The sequence below is a fragment of the Microcaecilia unicolor genome, chromosome 13, assembly GCF_901765095.1.
Source record: "Microcaecilia unicolor chromosome 13, aMicUni1.1, whole genome shotgun sequence".
NCBI classification, from domain to species: domain Eukaryota; kingdom Metazoa; phylum Chordata; class Amphibia; order Gymnophiona; family Siphonopidae; genus Microcaecilia; species Microcaecilia unicolor.
Window position 1 is genome coordinate 41,422,893 of NC_044043.1, and position 23,398 is coordinate 41,446,290.

At 40.1% G+C, this 23,398-nt stretch overlaps 1 protein-coding gene across 1 annotated transcript in view; it reads left to right on the forward strand.

Annotated features, from left to right (window-relative positions):
• Positions 1–23,398, forward strand: part of NF1 (neurofibromin 1) — a 464,504-nt gene that overhangs the window by 200,468 nt on the left and 240,638 nt on the right. Inside the window, 9 exon segments of the mRNA XM_030222524.1 lie at positions 713–792; positions 6,875–6,998; positions 10,622–10,868; positions 11,634–11,707; positions 11,835–11,918; positions 17,105–17,545; positions 18,440–18,533; positions 18,536–18,578; positions 19,086–19,208. Of these exon segments, the coding sequence (XP_030078384.1) occupies positions 713–792; positions 6,875–6,998; positions 10,622–10,868; positions 11,634–11,707; positions 11,835–11,918; positions 17,105–17,545; positions 18,440–18,533; positions 18,536–18,578; positions 19,086–19,208 (1,310 nt within the window).

The window sequence follows — 23,398 nt, forward strand, 5'->3', positions numbered from 1 at the left end:
TTATTAAGATGGACTTGGGGGAAATGCACTACTTTATTTCTAGGTTAAGCATCTTAAAATCTGTTTTACTGTTTTGGGATCTTGCCAGGTATTTGTGACCTGGATTGGCCTTGGTTGAAAACAGGATACTGGGCTTGATGGACCTTCAGTCTGTCCCAATATGGCAACTTTTATTTTCTTATATTCTTATTTTATTAGAATTTTTAGACTGGATTATTATGGAGGGCTTTTAAGAATGTGTGTTTATTGACATTTTTTGTTCTGTTTTATTTTATTACTTTTACTGTGACTAAATATTTTTATGCTATATGCCACTTTGGGCATTTTGAAATAGCAACTTGCAAATAAAACTTGAACTTGATTTAGACAATCTGGTACCCCTCATGAGCCTTAATACGACACAAGAGAATATCATACATGTATATGTACATAAGTATGTTGTATATATGTTTGTATACAAACATACACACCTGCAAGAGATAATTAAAGGTTTGCCTTTTATTACAAAGAAGTCTAAAAACAATAAGCTATATTTGGTCATAGGTGTAAGATCAATGTTTTTTTCTAAAAAGAATAACATCAAATGTTCCTGCTCAAAAGCAGGATTGGACTTTAGATATTATTTTAAGATTCAGACTAAATTTATTTTTGCTTTGTTCTTTCTGTGCTTGTAAATTTGCTGTTTGAGCTAAAAGTTGTCTTTTGAATTTAGGCCTTGTTAGTCCTTCATCAGCCGGAAAGCATTGAGCTGTGGAATCCAGATGCACCAGTGGAAACCTTTTGGGAAATTAGGTGGGTGACTAAGTAGTTGATGTTTAAAAGAATAAATATTCATCCTATACAGCTCAGGGACTGTGGGCTAGATTTTATATATGGCACCTGAAAAATCCATGGCGAAAAAATATGCCTAAATTTCTGTGCGGATTATAGAATATGCCGAGCGCCCATTGGTTCGACTAAATTTAGTCGTGGAGCAGTTATGCCAATTAAAACTTGGGTGTAAATACCGATGCCTAAATTAGGCACAGACCGGATGTATTCTGTAACAACGCACATAGATTTGAGAAATGCCCACGGCCCACCCATTCCATACCTATGACCATGGCCCATTTTCAACTATGCGACTTAGAATTTACACGCATCAACTATAGAATACACTTAGTTCTGTGTGTAAATTCTAATTAATGCCAAATAGTGCTTAAGTGGCAGTTATTGGCGCTGATTGGCTTGTTAGCTAATTAAGTTGTGCGTGCAAATCCAGAATACAACCAGATTATATGGAATCTGTGTAGGTTGCTAGTCTGAAAAGGCTTTATATGGCATTGAAGTTACATTTTAAACTGCAATGATGTAGTAAAGCTTTCTCTTTTGTTTTTCTTTTGTTTTTTTTTTATTCTACATTTTATTTAACAACACAACTTTCACCCACAAAACATGGGCAAAATGTCCAAAATCCTATCTGTATCAGACAGGCCCCAAACTGACCCTTACATAGACTTCCCCCCTTTCCTAAATGTTCCTCTATCCAGCACCTCCCTGTCTATACAAATACATAGAAATAGTAGTTAATTATCCTCATCCTGCTTCCCACTTTCCTTCCTTCCCTCCCCCTAGTTTTACCGCCCACCACTCTTTCTTCTAACCATTAAGAATCTCATGTACCTCTCCAAAACCTGCACCCCATACCAGACAAAACCAAACACACAACCTACAACTCTGCATGTCCTGTGATTTCTTTCTTCTCCTTACCTACTAGAGAGGTATTACAATCAGGCCAGGGATATTCCCCCCCTTCCTCAGGTAGGCCTGAAAGGATGCTCTCCTCTGAAACATATCCCTCTTATTCTTCAGCAAATATGTAATCTGCTCAAATATCATCATCTTTCAAAACTTACAGATCCATTCCCCTTATGTAGGGCTTCCAGTTTTGAGCTATTGTGAATTTTGCAGCAAACAGCAGCTGTAGAATCAACTCCTTATTTTTCCCTACTTCTTTGCTTCTCCTTCTGTTCCTAACAAAAGCCATAGAGAGGAGTCCAATAACTAGCCCACATATTTTCTCAGTATCCTCCTTACCTCCTCCCAAAAGGCCCCAAACACACCACATTCCCACCAAAAATGATCAAAGGTACCATCAACTTTATTCCCTTTTCATCATACTGGCTGGTTCTCTCCCACCTGGATTACTGTAGCGGAATTTATGCGGGCTGCAAGATCTCCTTACTGAAAAAGTTCCAGACAGTCCAGAACACTGCTGCGAGACTGATTCTAGGAGAACATCGTTATGCTCATGCAGAGCCTCTGCGCTTCAGGCTCCATTGGCTACCTGTAAAGGAGCGCATCATTTTTAAACTCTGCTCCTTAACCCACAAAATCATCTATGGGTTGGCTCCTGAGTACATGCTCCCATTGATCAACCTTCCACCCAGGAATGCCACGCCTGCTGCACAGACATATCTCCACCGCCACTTCCCAAATTGTAAGGGTGTCAAGTACAAAAGGATTTTACCTCATCCTTCCACCACTGGTGCCCTAAATCCTGGAACGCTCTCCCGCAGCACCTTAAAGCACAAATGGACCACGGCCTTTTCAAGAAGCTGCTGAAAACCCACTTCTTTACCAAAAGCTACTCCCCTAGTTACTCCGCAAATTGATAACCCCCTCTCGCTCCCCACCCTGCTCAGCTTTCTGTTGCTAGTTATTTTTTCCCACCGTCTATCTTTTGTCTTCTCTGCACTGTATTTTAGCTTGTTTATATGTTTGCCTAATTTTTGTAAGCCACATTGTGCCTGCATGAGTGGGAAAATGTGGGATATAAATGAACAATAAATAAAGAAATACCATATTTGCTAATCTCATAGGAGAGATATGCATCCAAACGAAAATCCTACATTGGAACTTTTTCTGATTTGATAGTTGCTGTTGTCTGCGTCTTGCCGTACATTTCAGTCATCATGCTGTGGCTTTTTTCAGGGTATTCTGTGAGGTCTGCAGTTTGTCTTTAAATGGTGGTTCTCAAACCTGATTGGCTGGGGTTTGAGTTGGGTGGTTTCCTCAGGAAGGCAAGAGCTTTTGGCAGGAAAGTGTATTGGTCACAAATTTGAATTTTGACGGGAAACTTCATTGGTCACAATTTTAAATTCTGGTGGAAAGTGAGGCAGGAATTTTGTTGAAACAGTTATGACTCTGGAAGGGGAAGAATTTTTAAAGGTTATATTCTGAAACTCTGGGAGGGGAGAAAATGATCTTTGTCCTCCTTCTTTCCTCCTCCCAGAGTTTCAGAATATGACATACAACAATTCTTTCCCACTCCAGAATCAGAACTGTCCCAACAAAAATCTTGCTTCATTTCCTGCCAGAATTTAAAATTGTGACCAACAAACTTTCCTGATGCATGCAACAGATTTCATTGCATTGGTGTCTGTATCAAGGGATCTCAATGTTGAGTGAGGATGCAAAGTCCTCAGTCCTTATGTATGCATAATACTGAGAGCAAGGAGATTGAGGCAGCTGGCACCACAATGAGGATGGCTTATCCTTGAGTAGATTGGGAATACAACATCAGCCTTCAAGGGTTCAGGTTCCAGCCATCAAGATACCTCAAGTGGCTCAGCAGAATGTCCCCATTCCTCCTGTATCGCAAACATTGTTGGGATTGGCAGTTGTCAATGATGTTGAACTTGGAAGGTCCAGAAGATGCTAAATAACAAGATTGCCACATTGATATTGACTGCATAGACCCCAGTGCTGAGGGCATTTCAGGCAATCATGATGATACCTAGAGGCATGGAATCTACTGAGGCATCGAAGAACAGCATTTATCTCCAAACGGAAGGCCCAGTGTTGCTTTTTTCGTGTTCTTGTTTATACTTGTATACTGTTCTACCCTCTCTTCTGTCACTTACTGTACATATCCAGCATATTGCTGGAAGAAGCTTCACTTGAACATTAGCCTACATTACTGTTTATGCCCCAAAAGATAAGAACCCTCACATAGGCCTTGTCATCTACCCAGGTTTATATTTGGACTTCTCCAATAGAATATTTTTTCAGAAACAGAGTCTGAACAGTCCTAACAGTGCTCTGATTAGGAGATGACTAGGACCTCTCATTCACAGATTTTTGTAAGGGAAGAGCAGAGTTTGGGGAAGAAATGCTGATCTCCAATTTCTCAACTGCCCCCAGCAAAAGAAATAATACTGTCGGTTCAAAACATCCTTATGAGGATGAATAGATTAGAATATGGGAGACCTGTTAGCAAGAAGACTGACTGTACAGAGTCCAGAAGACTTCTGGATTAGAATAACAAAAACACATTCAGCCAGTTTTTCCTGCTTTATTTCAGAGGCAGCAGAACATCTTTTTGGTTGGAGGGGCAACACAAATCAGTCTCTGAGTCTACCTCGGGTTCTCTAGTTGCTGATGCTGTACTGAGAAAATTGTTGGTTGAGCCCTAGAGGGGTACTAATGAGCTCCAACATACCAGTCATCTAATACTTGGGATCATAATGTACTTGCAGCTCTTGATTCCTGGACAGCCAACAAAATTGTCACATTACAGATGAACAGCCAAAGAGCCAAGTAGAAAAGTGTATATCAGCAATGGAGATGAACTTGTTTCTATATGGAAGTCTTCCAGGAATCCAAAATGCCCTTGCAAAGTAAATAAATAAGAAATACAATTCTATCTTTATATAAATTTTTCTTTAGTTACATCTGACCCCGTACAAAGGGTCACGCTATCATGACTTCTTTCGAAATGGAGTAGACATTGAACATACTCAATTTGGACTACTTTCAAGGCCTTCACTTTTGCTTTAAGAGGCCTGCAAAAGTCAGCACAGCCCAGTCGCCTTGTCTCTTCATTGGACACAAGCACGCCAATACTTTTTCTCCACCCATTCAATAGCCAGGGCTATGTTAATTAAAAAAAAAAAAGAGAGAGAAGGTTGCCTAATGGATCCCTATAGTTTGGTATTGGTCTTTAAAGAACCCACCTGCCTCCCCTAGAAGTTAGTTTCTCCCATTTATAATTTATATGGAACTGAAATGTGACAATACTGCTGTGAGAATCAGTCCACACATGCATCGTGCACTGCTCTAGAAAAACTGTTAGAGCTTTGTTTACATTTTCTCTGGCCCAAGTGCCATCTAATGTTGTTCATTACTATTTGATAAATATTAAGTATATCTGTCCATGCATGCCAAGCTGACTGCCCAAAAATTGATGTTTAATGTGTATTATCCATAAATTCATTAGCTTTGTCCAGGTGCTTTAGAAACCTAGAGGCAGGATTTCCTCGTTTCTTGTAGAGTAGAAATTAGATGATGATTATTTTTGTTTGGGAATGAGGTTGCTGAAGGAGCACAAAGAACCCCAGAGGGCATTAAATAGAGTGAGGTTAAGGGCTTCTTATGAGACCTATATAAGGCACTATAAGGGTAGGAGAAAGAACTTGGGTTGATCCAACATAGAAAAGAGAAGAGTGAAAGGTGATAACCTACTTCATAAAGGGGGTTTTACTCTGGGGGACAGTGTCTCCAGATAGGTTAGTTTTGTGCATACTGTGGTAGCAATGAAACTGACTGCTAAGCCAGGATATAGAGAAAATGATCTCTGTCTTTCAAATTTACTGCTAACACTCATCATAATACTTGTATCATTCCAGAGAGAGCTTCCTTTTGGAGATTATAGGATGTAATATGTGTAGGCAACCTATTAAGACGGGCCTCAACAAATTTTATTTAAATATAGAAGCTAACTCAAGACCTCTCCCTTCCCTACTTATTCAATACTGTCTGCAATGACTTTTTTGGGGGGGGTTGGGGTGGGGTAGGGGGAAGAAGACCCATCCAACGCAGCAGAACTTTTTTAGAAACTGGATTTAGTAAGACTTTTTTCCTATTCTGTGTATGTGAACAAAGAACTTTAGTAAATCAGTGCTTTAAGTTGCCTCTGCAAATCAGTGGCAGAATCCAGCAGTTTCTCTTCCCAAAGTATTCTGTCAGCTGTGCGATAGTACCGCTTTGATAGAGAGGCAGTTGCCTCTTAGTTGATAAGTAAAACGTGACTTTGGTCTCTATCAGTCTCTGTCTCTGATTTACTCCCCCTACCCCACAACTTTTACCCAACCTCTTTCAAAGAGTCTGCAGTCTATTGCCCTCACCTGGTTGGCTTTAGCTGTAGATGAAAGTACATTTCTTGCTTAGCCGCTTCATCTTGGCTCTCTATAAATGATGTAGGAAGTTCAGGTTGGCCTCACAGTTTCAAGTATTGTGAGACTTGAATCACAGGAGTTCCCAACTTTCCTGCATGTACAGCTCAAGCTTGTTTTGCTTAAGTACCACAATTTGGTGGCATAAAATCCCAGACTCCGGAGTGTAATTTTTATGTGCCATAGCCATCTAGCGCCTGGGTTTTGTCGAGCCCTGTATTGATATGTGCTTAGGGGAGGTGATGTGGTGTTACCTCTCTCCTCTGAGGGAAATGACCAGAAGTAGTGACCTTAAATTGCAGCAGGGAGATAATCTGTAATTGCAAGTCTGAGATTCACGTGTAATGGTGGCTGGCTGTAAATAGGATCACATGCTGTATGATGTCTACAGCTTCCTACTAGTACTAGTGTCAGGACCTGTTTAGTAACACACAGAGAAGGTAATGAAAGGAATTCTGACTGTGGTGTCTGTATTTCATGCCTCTGCCCTTGTACTCAATTGCTTGCTGTTGAGAAAGGCAAAGAAAAGGATACCATTAATCAATGAATATGACTAAAATTTTTCATTCTACCCATTCCTTTTCCTTTTACAACTGAAAATAATAGTTCACCAAGCTATGTGAGCATTTGTACTAACACAGATTTTCATGTCACTGCAGTTCACAAATGCTTTATTCTATATGCAAGAAATTAATTGGTCCCAACATGCAGAACAGTACAGAAATTCTCAAGTGGCTGCGAGAAATTTTAATCTGCAGGAACAAATTTCTTCTCAAGAACAAGGTAGGTAGAGGTGAATGCTCCTTTTTAGTATGTATATCAAAACCTCCATATTCTGGTTTTAATGGGAAAACAGGCTGAACAGGTAGCATGGAACTTTTCCCTTTAAACTTGCTCACAAAATTTGAAATAAGGATTTATGGCACAAGTATGTTGAGGTCTATGAAGTGTTGGGACTTTTAAAATCAGTAGCCCCACTTAAACGGCACCTGAGAATCGATACATTGCCCTCTGTAGATGCCAGTCCTCTGGAAATATATTATACGTGGTGCCGAAGATAATGGAGGCAGGTTGTTTTCTTTTTTTGCTTTTTTTAAACAAATTATTGTAATGGGATAGCTGGGCCATTACCATTGTCTTTCTAAAGCAACTCCTGCCACCCTTAACGCTTGGCTCTATATGGCCTTGTTTTATATATATATTAAAGCAATCGCCTGACGTGTCCACATTTGCACACAGGCTGTGTCAGGGGTACATAAGAATAGCCATACTGGGTCAGACCAGTGGTCCATCTAGCCCAGTATCCTGCTTCCAGCAGTAGCCACTCCAGGTCACAAGTACCCAATTAGTAGCACTATTCCATGCTACCAATTCCAGGGCAAGCAGTGGCTTCCCCCATATCCATCTCAATAACAGACTCTGGACTTTTCCTCCATGAACTTATCCAAACCTTTTTAAAACCCAGATATGCTAACGACCATTACCACATCCGCCGACAACGAGTTCCAGAGCTTAACTATTATTTGAGTGAAAAAATATTTCCTCCTATTTGTTTTAAAAGTATTTCCATTCAATTTCATTGAGTGTCTCCTAGTAGACCTCAATCATATCCCCCTTCAGCCGTCTCTTTTCAAGCTGAAGAGTGCTAACCTCTTTAGCCTTTCCTCATATGGGAGCAGTTCCATCCCCTCTGTCATTTTGGTCATTCTTCTTTCAACCTTTTCTAATTCTGCTATATCTTTTTTGAATTATGGTGACCAGAATTGAATACTCAAGGTGAAGTCACACCATGGAGCAATACAGAGGCATAATAATATTTTTGGTCTTATTTTGCATCCCTCTCCTAATAATTCCTAGCATCCTGTTTGCTTTTTTGACTGTGCAGTATATTGGCAGAAGATTTCAGCATATTGTCTACAATAACACCTAGGTCTTTCTTGAGTGCTGACTCCTAAAGGATCCTTGCATCAGATAATTATGATTCAGATTATTCTTCCCAATGTGCATCAGTTTGCATTTGTCCACATTAAATTTCATTTGCCATTTGGATGCCTGGTTTTCCCCGCAATTTTCACAATCCGCGTGCGTTTTGACAACTTTGAATAGTTTAGTGTCATCTGCTAAGTTAATCACCTAACTAGTCATTCAGATTTCCAGTTCATTTATAAATATGTTAAATAGCACCGGACCCAGTACAGATCCCTGTGGCACTCTACTATTCACCCTCCTCCATTGACAAAAATGGCCATTTAATCCTCCTACCCTCTGTTTTCTGTCCAATAACCAATTCTTAATCCAAAAGGACATTGCCTCCTATCCTAAATTTTCTTAGGAGTCTCTCATGAGATACTTTGTCAAAAGCTTTCTGAAAATCTAGATGTACTACATCAACCGGCTCACCTTTATCGACATGTTTATTATGCCTTCAGAGAAAAGAAGCAGATCGCGAGGCAATACCTCTCTTGCCTGTATCCATGCTGACTCTGTCCCATTAAACCATATTTGTATGTGTTCTGTAATTTTATTCTTTATTCTTTATTTTAGTTTCCACTATTTTGCACGGCACTGAAGTCAGGCTTACCGGACTGTAATTTCCCGGATCACCCCTGGAACCCTTTTTAAAATTGGCATCACATTGGCCACCCTCCAGTCTTTAGGCACTATGGACGATTTTAACGACAGATCACTAGCAGCAAAACAGCAATTTCATGTTTGAGTTCTTCCAGTACCCTGGGGTGGTATACTATGTGTCCAGGTGACGTATCACTCTTTAACTTGTCAGTTTCGCTCAGTACATTTTCCAAGTTCACTGAGATTTCTTTCATTTCTTCACATGATCATCCCTGAAAAACATTCCAGTAAGGTAAATCTCTTGCATCTTTTTTTTCGTAAAGACTGAAGCAAATCTATTCGCTATGGCTTTCTCTTCCCTGAGTTCTCCCTTTGCTCCTTCCTGATTCTAATGGTCCACAGATTCCCTTACAGGCTTAGTGCTACTATGAATTTTTGTCTCCTCAGCAAGTTTTTCTTCATATTCTCTTTTAGCCTTCTTTATGAATTCTTTCCATCTGGCTTTTCAGTGTTTAAGCTGCTTCTTATTTTCTTCATTCAGATCCTTTTTTCATTTTTAAAAGGATGTTCTTTTGGCTCTAATTGCCTCTTTCACCTCACCTTTTAACCACTCTGGCTGTCGTTTGCTCTTTTTTCCACCTATGTTAATACATGGAATACTTCTAGTCTGGGCTTCCACGATGGTATTTTTAAACAACCTGCACGTCTGATTTAAAGTCCAAACCTGTGTAGCTGATCCTTTCAGCTTCTTTTTAACCATTTTCCTCTTTTTGTCTTAGTCACCAGATGTCAGCTCATTTTGATCATTCTGTGATCACTGCTTCCCTGCGTATCCAACACCTCTCGTACTATGCCCCAAATTCCATGAAGGATTAGATCCAAAATAGCTCCCCCACTTGTTGGTTCCTGGACCAGTTGCTCTAAGAAGCAGTCATTTATTACATCTAGAAATTTTACCTTCCTAGCATTCCCTGATGTAACATTTATCCAGTCGATATTAGGATAATTGAAATCACTTATTATTATAATGTTGCCCAATTTGCTGGCTTTCCTAATTTCTGAAAAAATATTTTCATCTGTTCATTTTGTCCTGGTCCACAGTAGTACAGCCCTACCAGTAAAAACTGGTATATAAATAAATATATACCAGTTTGCACTAGAGTGGCGAGAATGCTGTTACTCTGAACTGTGAAGTGCAGGTTTGTGGGTATATTCATTCATTTTTTCTTTTTTTCAATGGAGTTTGGTTCAGAAAATACTTTTGCAAGAATAAATGAATGATACAGCGCTTCAATACTGCTGGTCCGATTGTTTGTTGATCGCTACTGTTAGTTGTGGATCATCACCTCTTTTTGTTGTCTCTTGTTTTTGTATAGAAATGGAACAGATATTGCAGCACTGTACAGAGATGCAGATGTCTTACTGCATTCTTGTAATTGTTTTGTGTCTCCCCCCACCCCCACTTCAGTTGTGCTGCATGGATCACTAAACTATTTTATCTTTTCCCCATCTGGCCCCGTATGCTTGATGATAAAGGTGCAAAAGTTATATTCAAACTCAGCTCTGCATTTGCTTCACCAAGTACCAAAAAAACCTATATGTGAATTTTTATAGGTTTTTGTATCCCTCTGTAATGTATGCAAGGTTATACTTTATGTAACCCATATGATGCTTAAGTATTGCCAGAATGGTTTCAGCTGCATGGGGAAAACTCTGGATTCAAATGAAAGTGGTTTACTTTTGTTGTTGAAGATTACATCAGAGTACAATAAGAAAAATGCATTGCCCTCTTCACTAATTAACAAATAGGTAAAGTTTGCTTTTCTTTGGGCAAGGAGAGCGCCACAGCGGGCAGCAGTATTCCAATATGTCGCCAGGCCCAGGCCAAGTTAGAGGTTTCTCTATACATGTTCCTGTGGAGTCCTGATATTGAGGCTGTCCTTGTTGCCATGTCCTGTTTCCGACATCTATGTGAAGAAGCCGATATTCGGTGCGGGGTAGATGAAGTGTCTGTACATAATTTCTTGCCGAACTATAACACTTTCACGGAGTTTGCATCAGTCAGCAACATGATGTCTACAGGTACAGTGGGGATGGGGGAGGGCATGAGTTTCAAATATTGCTTTTGATTCTGATCTGTGTTGTGAATGTGTAGTATTAGACTATATTTTTATTTACTTTGATGTATTTTACTGATATTTAATGTAACATAGTATATGATAGCAGATAAAGACCTGCGTTGTTCATCTAGTCTCTCCAATAAGGTTGCCAGAGCAGTACCTGCCACTCCATGCAGGTTACACTATGTCATGATCAAATACTGGCATAACAAATAGGGCAGGCACACAATCGTGGAAGAGTGGATTTATAATTTTGGATCATCACATTCATTGATTAAACCAGCAATCCAACAATTTTGCAAATTGACGACATTTTACTCGGTATCAACCTTCAATGAGATTCAAAAATACATCCTTATTCTTGATCTGTCACTGTTGTCCTCGGGTCACAGACCATGAAAGTCTGTCCGGCACTGGTCCTACTTCCCTACTGCTGGACTTATTGTCAAAGCCCACTCCTGCCCATCTATAATTGGGATACAGACCGTAGTGTAATGTAATGTAATAACATTGAACCTGGCTATCCTGGGGAAAAGCAGAATATAAATGTTTAAATTTAATTAAATGAGAAATAAAAGATTTTTCAATTGCTTTCCTCCTGTCCCCTTTGGCTTTCTTTTTATTCTGATCCTTCAGCAACAAGAGCTGAATCCCTTTACCCTGTTTGTCCTATTTTCAGTATTCTGATGGAAAGAGACGTTAAATGTACATATTTATTCCTCCACAGGGCGAGCAGCTCTTCAGAAGAGAGTGATGGCGTTACTGAGGCGCATAGAACATTCAACAGCTGGAAACACAGAGGTTAGCTTTACGTAAATTGTGAAACTGCGTCAACTACAAAGATGGAAATAGTTGTATGAAAACAGGTGGGCTTTATGTATTAAAATTGATTTCATGAATAAATGCTCAGAAATTCTTCATTTTTTAGGCTTGGGAAGATACATATACAAAATGGGACGTGGCTACTAAACACATCCTTAATTACCCCAAAACAAAATTGGAGGATGGTCAGGTAAGACTAAATCTGATTTTATTATATTTCTTGGTATCTTTATAATGCGCAGAGGCTGATGCTACCTCATATGTTATGTTTCCCTCTTGCGGACGTTAAATGGAATAGTCATCTAGTGCACAGACTAATAGGAAGACATTTAAATTTTCTAAATTTTTTAAGCTCAAAATGGAATGTGGCCCTTTGCCTTGTTACAAAATAGTTGAAACTATACTGCATGATTTGGATGACAATTATAAATGGGCCATGTTCAGCCAGTGAAGTTACTATGTTTACACACTGGCACTGATGTTTAAGTTATTACATTTAGGAAGTCATTTTAAAAGGATTAGACAGCATTTATACCTGATAAAAGATAGTTTACACATGTAAATTAGCATGCATATGTAAACAGCAATTTTAGAGAAGCTGTTACTTATATGAGTATATCCACAGCACACACAGATTTCCTGAGGGCTTGTTCTAGACACAGTATGGGCAGACTTTTAAACTAATTATTTTCCAGCTTTTACCTGTGCAAGTTGAAAAATCAGCACTTACACTGACAAATGGACATTTAACACCTTGAGTGAAAACAGACCTTTGTTTTGCACGTTTTCATGTAACATGGCTGATGTTGTACACGGGGTAATTCCTGTGTATTCTTGTATGCTTTACAAAAAGCTCCTCATTCAGCATAACATTGCAGGAAGACCTTGTGAAAAATTGTAGGAAGACCTTTTGTATGGTCTTCAACTGTACCCCCAGTGGGGCCGATCAGTGGTTTTGTGGTTTGCAGAGGCTTCTGCTCTTTAGGTCTGGCAGGATGTGCTCCACTGGGACCTCTCCCAGGTGGAGAGGTGGAGAGTTCCCTTGAATCTAAGTCATCTCTAAGTCCAGACCAAAGGACCCCCTCCCTCCTTAGCTGCTTGGAACAAGTTTTCCGATCAAGGGACAGTAGAGCCTGGAGCATGAGTGCTCATGGAGCACAGACGGAAGTGGTATTCTTCTGAGTCAAGAAGCATTGTTACCATGTGCGCCTGGACGAGAGCAGAGGCAGACAGAGCCTGATGGAAGGTTTGTTCCAGCATCTCTGGAGCAGCTGGGGAAGAAACAAGGGCTGCTGTACCTGCTTACTTGTGAGGCATTCTTGTGAGTAAGACAACATCAATGTCTTTGGATACCATATGTCATGCTATTTTAAATTTGGCTAAAGTGATTCTTCCATTGTCCAAAATTTGAGTGTTCAAACGGCGGGATTAGAGAAAAGATTGAGATAATGTGAGACTGATATCCCAAAATTAAAAACAGAGAAAATATCTACAATGCAACAAACTTTGCAACAGGTTCAAACTACACAGATACCTATTATGAAAGATATTATAGGGATGCATACAAGATTAGAAAATATTGAAAATCATTTGAGATTTGTGAAATGTGCCAGAGAGAAAAGAACCTCTCCAAAGGAAATGGTTCAACAATTACTTCAGCTAACTAAAGATGAAATACTACAGTTTCAGAGAGTTTATTATCTTCCATCTAAGAAAAGGAGAGGTGAGATTAAAATAGATTATGATATTGTACATTATTGGGAACTAAATCAAGAAGCAGATGTACATTTTGGACAATTATGTACTATGCTTGTTATGACTTTAGGTAACAGTTCTGACAGAGACAAGAAATTCAAATGCTATTTCAAATTCAGGGCTAAAACATTCTTGGAAGTTAGTTTATATATTTCCTGATAGATCTCGAGAAACTCGGAAACAGCATAGACAGTTTCGTTTGTTAAGACCAGATATACTTGAGTTGAGTGCTTCATTTTACCTAAAATTTCCCTGTAAGTGTATTATAGCATGTCAGTCTGTATGTATTTTGGAATCTGTCGCATGTGTTATCCTTCTTAGCTGCTAAAAATACTGCTAGCCTTTCCACAGGAGTGGTTTGAGGGGGTCTGAAAAATGTAGTTAGGTACTCCTTACGTATAACAGTGTGCCATCTTTATTTCCTTTTTAAATCTTTGGTTACATTTTCCTTTCTCTCCTTCAGTTGTTATTGGATCCTTCCAATTGTGGACTTGAACTGGAAATGGGAGTTAATTTTTGATAGGGATAGGACTTGATAAACTGCCTTTCTGTAGTTACAATCAAAGTGGTTTACGTATTATATACAGGTACTTGATTTTGTACTTGGGGCAATGGAGGGTTAAGTGACTTGCCCAGAGTCACAAGGAACTATATTGGGAAGTGAGCCCAGTTCACCAGGATCAAAGCCCACTGCATTAACCACTAGGCTACTCATTCACTCGGAGGATAGTCTTCCTGTTGTCTGTTTCTTAGTAGTTGTGAAACAATTTTCCTTTCCTGTTTCAGTTTTTCTGTACAAGTAATATTTACTTGATTATTTTTGTTGAAGCGCTTAAAATAATCAGGAAATCTTGGATTGCGTTGAAGGCAAAACACATAGTAAAAACTTTTTAGGTATATTAGAATCAAGAAATAGGTAAAGAATCAGTAACTGAGGGGTAAGAGGGGCACTCAGGGAAAGAGAGGCATAGAGGAGAGATTAAATTAATTCTTTGTTTCGGTCTTCACCAGGAAGATGTGGGAGAGATACCAGTACTGATGAGTCAGAGAAACTAAAACTAATCTCTCTAAACCTGAAAGATGTAATGGGACAATTTAACAAATTGCAAATCACCTGGTCCGGATGGTAATTGGGAAGCAAGCCACTGCTGGGCAGACTTCTATGGTCAGTGCCCTGAAAATGGCAAGGACAAATCAAGGACAGGTATACATAAAGTACCGAAAGATTGGAGGGTGGCCAGTGTTGTGCCAGTTTTTTAAAAGGGTTCCAGAAGTCATCCAGGAAATTATAGACCGGTGAGCCTGATGTCGGTGCCAGGCACAATGGTAGAGACTATTATAAAGAACAAAATTACAGAGCATATAGAAAGGCATTGATTAACATATCAAAGCCAATATGGATTTAGTGAAGGGAAATCTTGCCTCACCAGTCTACTACATTTCTTTGAAAGGATGAATAAACATGTGGATAAAGGTGAGCCGGTCAATACTGTGTATCTGGATTTTCAAAAGGCATTTGACAAAGTACCTCATGAAAGACTCCTGAGGAAATTAGAAAGTCATGAGATAGGAGATAATGTCCAATTGTGGATAAAGAACTGATTAAAAGGAAATAGAGACTAGGGCTAAACGGTCAGTATTCTCAATGGAGAAGGGTAGATAGTGGGGTTCTGCAGGGGTCTGTTCTGGGACCGCTGCTTTTTACACATTTATAATGATCAAGAGATTGGAATAACTAGTGAGGTATTAAATTTACTGATGAGCCAAAGTTATTCAAAGTTGTTAAATCAAAAGAGGATTGTGAAAAATTGCAAGAGGAGTTGTAAGCCGCATTGAGCCTGCTGTTTGTGGTAAAGCACGGGGTACAAATGTAATAAATAAATAAATAAATGATACAAGACTGGGAGACTGGCATATAGCGTTTAATGTGAGCAAGTGCATCAGCATGTGGGAAAGAGAACCCAAATTATAGCTACGTATTACAAACTTTCACATTAGGAATCACTGCCCAGGAAAAGGATCTAGGTGTCATTATTGATGATACGTTGAAACCCTCTGCTCAGTGTGCAGCAGCAGCTAAGAAAGCAAATAGAATGTTAGGAATTAATAGGAAAGGAGTGGAAAACAAAAATGATAATGTTATAATACTTTTATAACGATTCATTGTGTGACCACACCTTGAATACTGTGTGCAGTTCTGATCACCGCATCTCAAAAAAAAAGTAACGAAATTAGAAAAGGTACAGAGAAGGGCTACAGAAATGATGTAGGGGATGGGATGACTTTGCTGCGTGGAAGTCTAAAGCGTCTAGGCTCGTTCAGCTTGGAGAAGAGACTGCTGAGGGGAGATATGATAGCGGTTTTTAAAATACTGAGTGGAGTGGAATGGGTATATTTGAATTGCTTGTTTACCCTTTCCAAAAGTACTAGGACTAGTGGGCATGCAATGAAGCTACTAAATATTAAATTTAAAACAAATTGGAGAAAATATTTCTTCACTGAATGTGTAATTAAACTCTGGAATTCGTTGCCAGAGAATGTGGTAAAAGCAGTTTGCTTAGCAGGGTTTAAAAAACGTTTGGCCATTATTAAGATGACTTGGTAAAATCCACTGCTTATTTTTAGGTTACGCAGAATTGGGGCTTATATTATCCATTTTGGTAGTGTCACTGAACATATCTGTTTAGTTTAGGCCTGCTACTCAGGCCTAATCTAAACTGTATCTTAATCCATTTAGTGGCTGTTCTAAGGCATCATTTCTTATATTCATGCCAAAAAGAGTTATTCTGCCTACCATCTGTTTTTGAAATCAGTTGACTGCTGCTCATCACACTTACTTCTCTTATTATGGCCCAGCTCTGTGGAATTCTCTGCCACAGGATTTGAGAAATATTACTATGTGGCTTTTTGGAAGCATGTGAAAATGTGGCTATTCACAAAATATTTTGGAGTGTAGTTTATGGAAATCTTTAGCTTTTAGGGTTATTTATTTTGTTTTTATTTTATTTTTTTGCTGTATTTGATTTTCTTTTGTGTTAAATATATTTTTTAAAATAATTTTATGTTTTATTGAGTGCATTGTACACACTGGTTTATTGGTCCTCACAGTGGTACAGTGGCGTACCAAGGTGGAGGCGGTCCGCCCTGGGTGCACACCGCTGGGGAGTGCCGTGGCGCGCGCCTGCTCTGAGTTCGCTGACTTCGCGCGTTCGCTGCAGCTCCCTCTGCCCTGGAACAGGTTACTTCCTGTTCCGGGTCAGAGGGAGCTGCAGCGAACGCGCGAAGTCAGGGAACTCTGAGCAGGCGCGTGCTGCGGCACCCCCCTCCCCCCCCAGCGGCGTGCACCCGGGGGGGGGGGGGGGTGCACCGCCCCGGGTGTCCGCCCCCCTAGGAACACCACTGCAGTGGTATATCAAATAAATAAATGGAATGGAAAATAGTTTAAGCTTTGAAAACATACATATTTCACTGGCTTGGGGAGAAGTTAATGTTTGCCATATGATGTTTTAAAATTATATAAGACATGATTGTGTTTGTTTCATATTCATGAACACTGATGCTTTATTGTGAACGAGAAGAAGGATAAACTTATCTTTCGTGTAAACTTTTAATTTTATTTAGGGTGCTGAAATCCTTCATAAGACCATTGTGAAAAGGCGCATGTCTCATGTTAGCGGAGGTGGATCAATAGATTTGTCTGACACAGACTGTCTGCAAGAATGGATCAACATGACAGGCTTCCTGTGTGCCCTAGGAGGTGTGTGCCTGCAACATCGCAGCAACGCAGGGCTGGCAACCTATAGCCCACCTATGGGGCCCATTGGCGAGCGCAAGGGCTCCATGATATCCATGGTGTCCACTGAAGGCAATGCTGAGACTCCTGTCAGCAAGTTTTTAGATAGGCTTCTTTCCCTGATGGTATGCAACCATGAAAAAGTGGGAATTCAGATACGGTCGAACATTAAAGATCTGGTGGGTTTGGAACTGAGCCCTGCACTTTATCCTATGCTATTTAACAAAATGAAGAATAACATCAGCAAATTTTTTGACTTGCAAGGTCAGGTAAGTTGCACAGTTTTTTTCTTTAATTTCTTATTAATTTTTTTTTATAGAGTTACCCTTAAAAAACAGTTGGCCTTGGGCATGGATCTTTCATTTTGCAGCACCTCTTTGAAGTAGCTACAGAAAGTCCATGAACTGGCCAGTTTCCGCAAACTACTGAAAACTTATCTCTTCAAGATCTATCACAAAGATCAACACATGTAACTGTATAATCTTTAATATATATAGGAATGTCTTATAACGTCTTTTGCTGTAATACAACCATGTACTTCAACACCATGTAACCCTAACCCTCCATAAACCAAATGTATATTCTTTTCTATTTCCAATATCCACGACGAATTGTAAGCCACATTGAGCCTGCAAAGAGGTGGGATAACGTGGGATACAAATGCAATAAATGCAATAAATAAAAATAGGTAGTTAAGTTATGCAGAAGGCTTTCAAAATGAAAGTCCTACGTATACATTTTCTCTCCTGCTAATTGATGCCACCCTTTTGTGTCAGCAGGTACTTTTTTTCTTGAGGGTGGGGGGACAGTTTGTAGTGGAGCATTCTACACAGATTAAAAAAAAACTGATTACCCATGTAAAAAGCTTTGAAACTTGCCCTTTGTATGACACAGTATTTTCAACACCATAGAGTAATTCTGGTTAAATTCAAAGATGCATAACGTGTATAATCATTTCTAGTAAGCATAGTATTTTAAAGACCTTGTTTTAAAGTCTGTTTGGAATTTGTAACTAAAATTAACAAATGGTGATGTCATCCTTACCTTTATGATATTACTGATCTGTAGAATGCTTGACACACGTGCTAGATCTTTTATCTGCTTCTTTCGCTTGCGTTGTCTGCATAACTTTACAAATTGTTAAATATATGCACTTTGTCCAGGTTTTGCTGACTGACAGCAATACACAGTTTGTGGAGCAGACCATTGCTATATTGAAGAATTTGCTTGATAATCCCACAGAGGGCAGCTCTGAGCACCTGGTCAAGCTAGCATTGAGACTATGATGCTAAACCTAGTTCGGTAAGTCTCTTATGGTTGGGTGTCATTATCAAAGAATATTTTCCAAAATTGGTTCTTATGATCACACTAGTTTGATTCATTAGCTGGGGTTGGTGCAGAAGCATTAGTCACAACTCCTAGGAGGCAGCGGAGTTGTCTTCATTAAGGGCGACACTTGATGGCTGGCCCTAAAGTCTGTGATACTTACCATCCAGGGTACTGGAAGGTGTCCTGGTGCATGGCTTCCAGCCTTGGAACTACCACTGTAGGGGCTAAACTAGGAACAGTGTGAGGGTGGGCCTATTAAAATAGGGGAAAATATTACTGGGTAATTATGAATGAAGGTTCATAGAACCTGGACCTCACCACTGGTTCCAGTTTAAGCTGGAAGAAGAAGGGAGAAAGGAGGAACTAGTGGACCAAAAAAAGAAACGGGAGTCAAGAATTCCTTAAAACTGTTTTTCATTTGGAAAAATAATCTGAGATCGTTTGAGTCTTTGTTTTGGTTGCTTCCTTCCTATTCCACAGATATGTCCGTGTCCTTGGAAATTTAGTGCATGCAATCCAAATAAAGACAAAACTCTGTCAGCTGGTGGAAGTGATGATGGAAAGGCGGGACGATCTTTCATTTTGCCAAGAGATGAAATTTCGGTAAGTGTTTATGGATGCAGTAGCCTGTACTGTTTTCATGATATTTTCTGAGCCAAGGAGTATTTTGTGCTTTTTTGGTTTCTGGTGATACTTTGAGAGAGTGATGCCATTGAAATCCCCATAGATAAACAGGAGTATATCTGTCTTCCTTTGAAGCTATTGGACTTGCATTTTGAGGGTGGTTTGAAAGATTTTTTTAATAGAACTATTGTATGTAATCTTGGAATCTGTCTTTAATTTCTCTAGAAAGGTACAAGACGGCTTTGGGAGCTAGCACAAAGATACACATAGGTTCCCAGCTCAAATTTGGATCAGATAAGTAGGGAATAAAAGTAATCACTGAGCACTGTTTATTGGTGCATCAGAATGAATAGATGATCTTTATATTCCAGTTTTTGGCAAACAAGTGTCTTATCACTAAAACCATTATTTTAGTTGACCATAATTATACCCTAGCAGGGTTCTAAGCAGCGAGATTAGGAACCAATTAGAAACTAAATTGCCTCTTACATACCTCTGTGGTAGGATTGAAGCACATTAACTACACCCTAGGAAACTGTAGTTAACGCTCACACATAAGTGTGTGTGTCTTATCATCTAATTCTCCATATATTAGTACTAGGCAACCAGGCATAGTGAGAACAGGTAGACATGATTGGCAGTCATCCAAAGTCAGTCAGTCTGCCATGTGCTCTCGTTGGTCAGCACAGTCGCGCCGCTTAAATGACAGAGTCAAAGATAAGCTTAGCACAGCAGAGAAGCAGCATTGAGCCTGCCTAAACATTGATCTGTAGACTGTACTGTTAGACAACAAGGGCCTTTCATGAAGGCCCAGTGGGGAAAGCAGCTGGACTGGCCTGCATGGTATGAGTTGCCTGAATGGGAGGGAGGAGGGGACCTGATGATAGGTTAAAAGGAGAGAAGTCTGGAAATGCCTTTGAGGGGTAAAAGGGATTCTGATGGAAGAGGTTGTTGAAAAGCCCAGGGGTACATTAGGAGGAGAAAGGGATCTGAAGAGGAAGGGGAGTGGAGATGGTTGTTGGGGAAGAGGAAGGCTTGATGGGTGAGAAGAGTTGCCTGAGTTGGTGGGGGGGGAAGAAAATGGAGATGCTTGATGGGAAAGGGGAGGACCAAAATGGGGAGGGGGAGGGAGAAAATGGAGATGCTTAATGGGAAAGGGAACAAGAGGAGGGAGAGAAGAGGCATCTGATTGGGGAGAAAAGTTTTCCCAAATTGTTTTTATTTTATTTGTTTGTAACTTGATGTACTGCCTTTAGCTGACAAGCAGAACAAGGTGATTAACAATAAAAAAATAAGATAGCAAAGGAAAAGGAACTACAATATTTTGATAAGAAAGATCAGCACACATGCAAGTGATAACCACCCATACATTACAAGCACTGAAGTAAAAAAAAAAAAGAATCAGAGGCTCTAAGATAAGGGGGTAGAGAGTAGAGGAATGAGTTGGGTAGTGGGTTGGAGGTAATTGGTAGGAAGGGGACAGATAAAGCTCTGTGACCTGGGGGGTCTCACATCACAAGGCCCCTGGTTTGAAGTTTCCTAGTCAGTATCTGATTCAGCTGACTCAGGCAGATACTCTTTTGTGAGGTCCTGAGTCAGGTCCCTGAGGCACTTGAGGGGAATGGGCGAAGTGATGGCTGATGGGGGAGGGGGAAGAAAATAGCATTAGGAGACAGCAACAGATCAAAGTCTTTTAAGGTGGTGAGGTAATGAGTAATACAAGGGGGATGAAGGGGAAAGAGAGAAGGGGACTTCAAAAAAATGAAAACACCACATATCAGTGGCGTAGCCAGAAGGCAATTTTTGGGTGTGCCAACAGGTTGGATGGATGGGCATTAGAGAAAAAACTGCCACCTCATGCACCCATGCCCCGTCCCCACTCCTACCGCACTCCCAATAATTCCAATAATTTCAATGAGGGTACTAGTGCAGGCTTCAGTTTCTGCAAACCATGTTGAGGGTTAGGAAAAGTATAAAGGCTGCACTCTTCATTCCACATTGAGCCACACTCTTCAGTCCCCCGTCACACATGTGTTTCCCACAAATAATCTGCATCCATAGAACCTCCTGCCCTTCCCCAACTGTGGATACAGAGCAGATCTAGGACATTTCCCCATAAAACTCACCATACAAAAATGTTTGTTTCTAGTATTATCTCAATAACAGGCATATTTTAAAGTAGTACAAAAATCTATCAAACAAAAAGTCACTCAGAACCTAGAGCAAATCTACCATACCAACACTAACATCCAAAACAAGGATCCTATCTATGATACCTGGTGTTGACTCGTGTTTTTAAAGCTATTAAGAATGAGGTCCTTGATTCAGTTTTTCTGTAATAACAAACTGGAACCTTTTTAATCATCACAAAATTCTTTATGAATAGGGGCATGTTTAGACGTAGCAATGGTATTATATTTATTTATATATCCATTTCTAACTTGCCTGTTACCTAAATGGGGTACAATAAAACACACACACATTTAAAAACCACATAAAACCATTCAAAATAAAATGAGACACTCCCAAATACCAGCTCAGATAACAATGCTGTGCCACAAAGATTATCAAGTCAAATCCATTCTTAGTGTAGTCACCTTAGAAATGTTCTTTATAAATGTTTGTGCTTATATGCCAAAGATCACACTGAGGCAATAGTAAATAGACCAGTTTTGGTCAGCCACATATGGCCTATAAGCCAGGTTTTTATAGCCATAACAGATCTCTGTAAGCCACATTGAGCCTGCAAATAGGTGGGAAAATGTGGGATACAAGTGCAATAAATAATAATAATAATAATCAGTTGGTAATCACTGCCTGTAGGAAGTGTGGGCTCTGTAGTAGTAGGAGAGGAGATGTGATGGATGGATAAGCAGATGCAGTCTGACAGTGTCTCTTTTCTGGGGAGACAAAAGAAGTTTAGGTTGATCTAGAACTTATTCTCCTCTACTGCTTTGGGTTGCAATAGTCTGAACTGTATGGAGAACATGACAAGGACATACACTTCAGTTCCTACATATGTGTTTGCAACTCCATTATATGTTTCCTTTTTAGGAAAGAAGCAGGCAGTAGTTTGATTACTGAGAATTATGTTTAGATCTTTTTATTCATAACACGAGTGACAATTGCAATTACAATTCACAGGTAAAATTGAAAACTTAACATGTCTGCAATCCAACTCTAGTAAACATATAATGCATAAAACATATTTCAAACTTCCCCCCTCCCTTCCCTCCCTATTCTCCCCCCCCCCCCCCCCAAGCGTTCAGGCAATGCATCAGAAAGGCGTGGCACATTTCAACACTGTTTCACAGAGGCATTAACTATTAAGGAGACTGCTCCTGGCTGCGGGCTGTAGTGTGTCCCAGAAACGACTCCACACTGACCGCAAACGTCTGCCCTCCGGTGACTCAAAGTTCTTGATTCCCCGTCTCTCCAGTTTTAGTCTCTCAATCATTTGCACCCTCCATTGCGCCACAGCTGGGGCGGTCGACTCCCTCCAGTTCAGTAGCAACACTCTCTTTCCCTGCAGCACAGATCTCCTCAAGAAATCTTTCAGACCAGATACGTGAAGATCTCCTAGTTTAAAGTCCTCAAATAAGAGCAGAGGCTGCAGGGGCACTGAGTTGTTCCAATATGTCCGATTAGCTGCTAGAATCTCTGTCCGGAAGCTTGCCACTAATGGGCAAGTCCAAAACATATGGCTCAAAGTAGCTGGATTCCTGCCACACTTTGGACACGCCCCTGTAGCTCCAAAACGCGCCTTAAATGCTCTACTAGGCGCAATATATAGTCTTAGCGCAAACCTGTATTGCAGCTCCAAGTCTCGGGAGAAGGTGGCCTGTCTCAGGATGCTTCTAAGAAATTCTGTAAACAAACTCTCCGAGACCTCCACCGCTAAGTCCTCTGCCCACTTTGCCGCATAGCCCGCATAGTCCAGATCTTCTGTCGTGTCCAACAAATTTCGATGGAAAAATCTCAATGGTACTGTATTTTGAGAGCCCAAGGTAAGGGCCGAACTCAAAATATCTTGGACATCCTCGCATAAGTTCTCCCAGCCGAGCGATGCTGCATAATGCCGCACCTGGTAATAAGCAAAAGAGTCCTTAGCTGGTAATTTAAACTCCTGCTGCAGTTCTTTAAAGACTTTTATCCTCCCCTCCTCATCA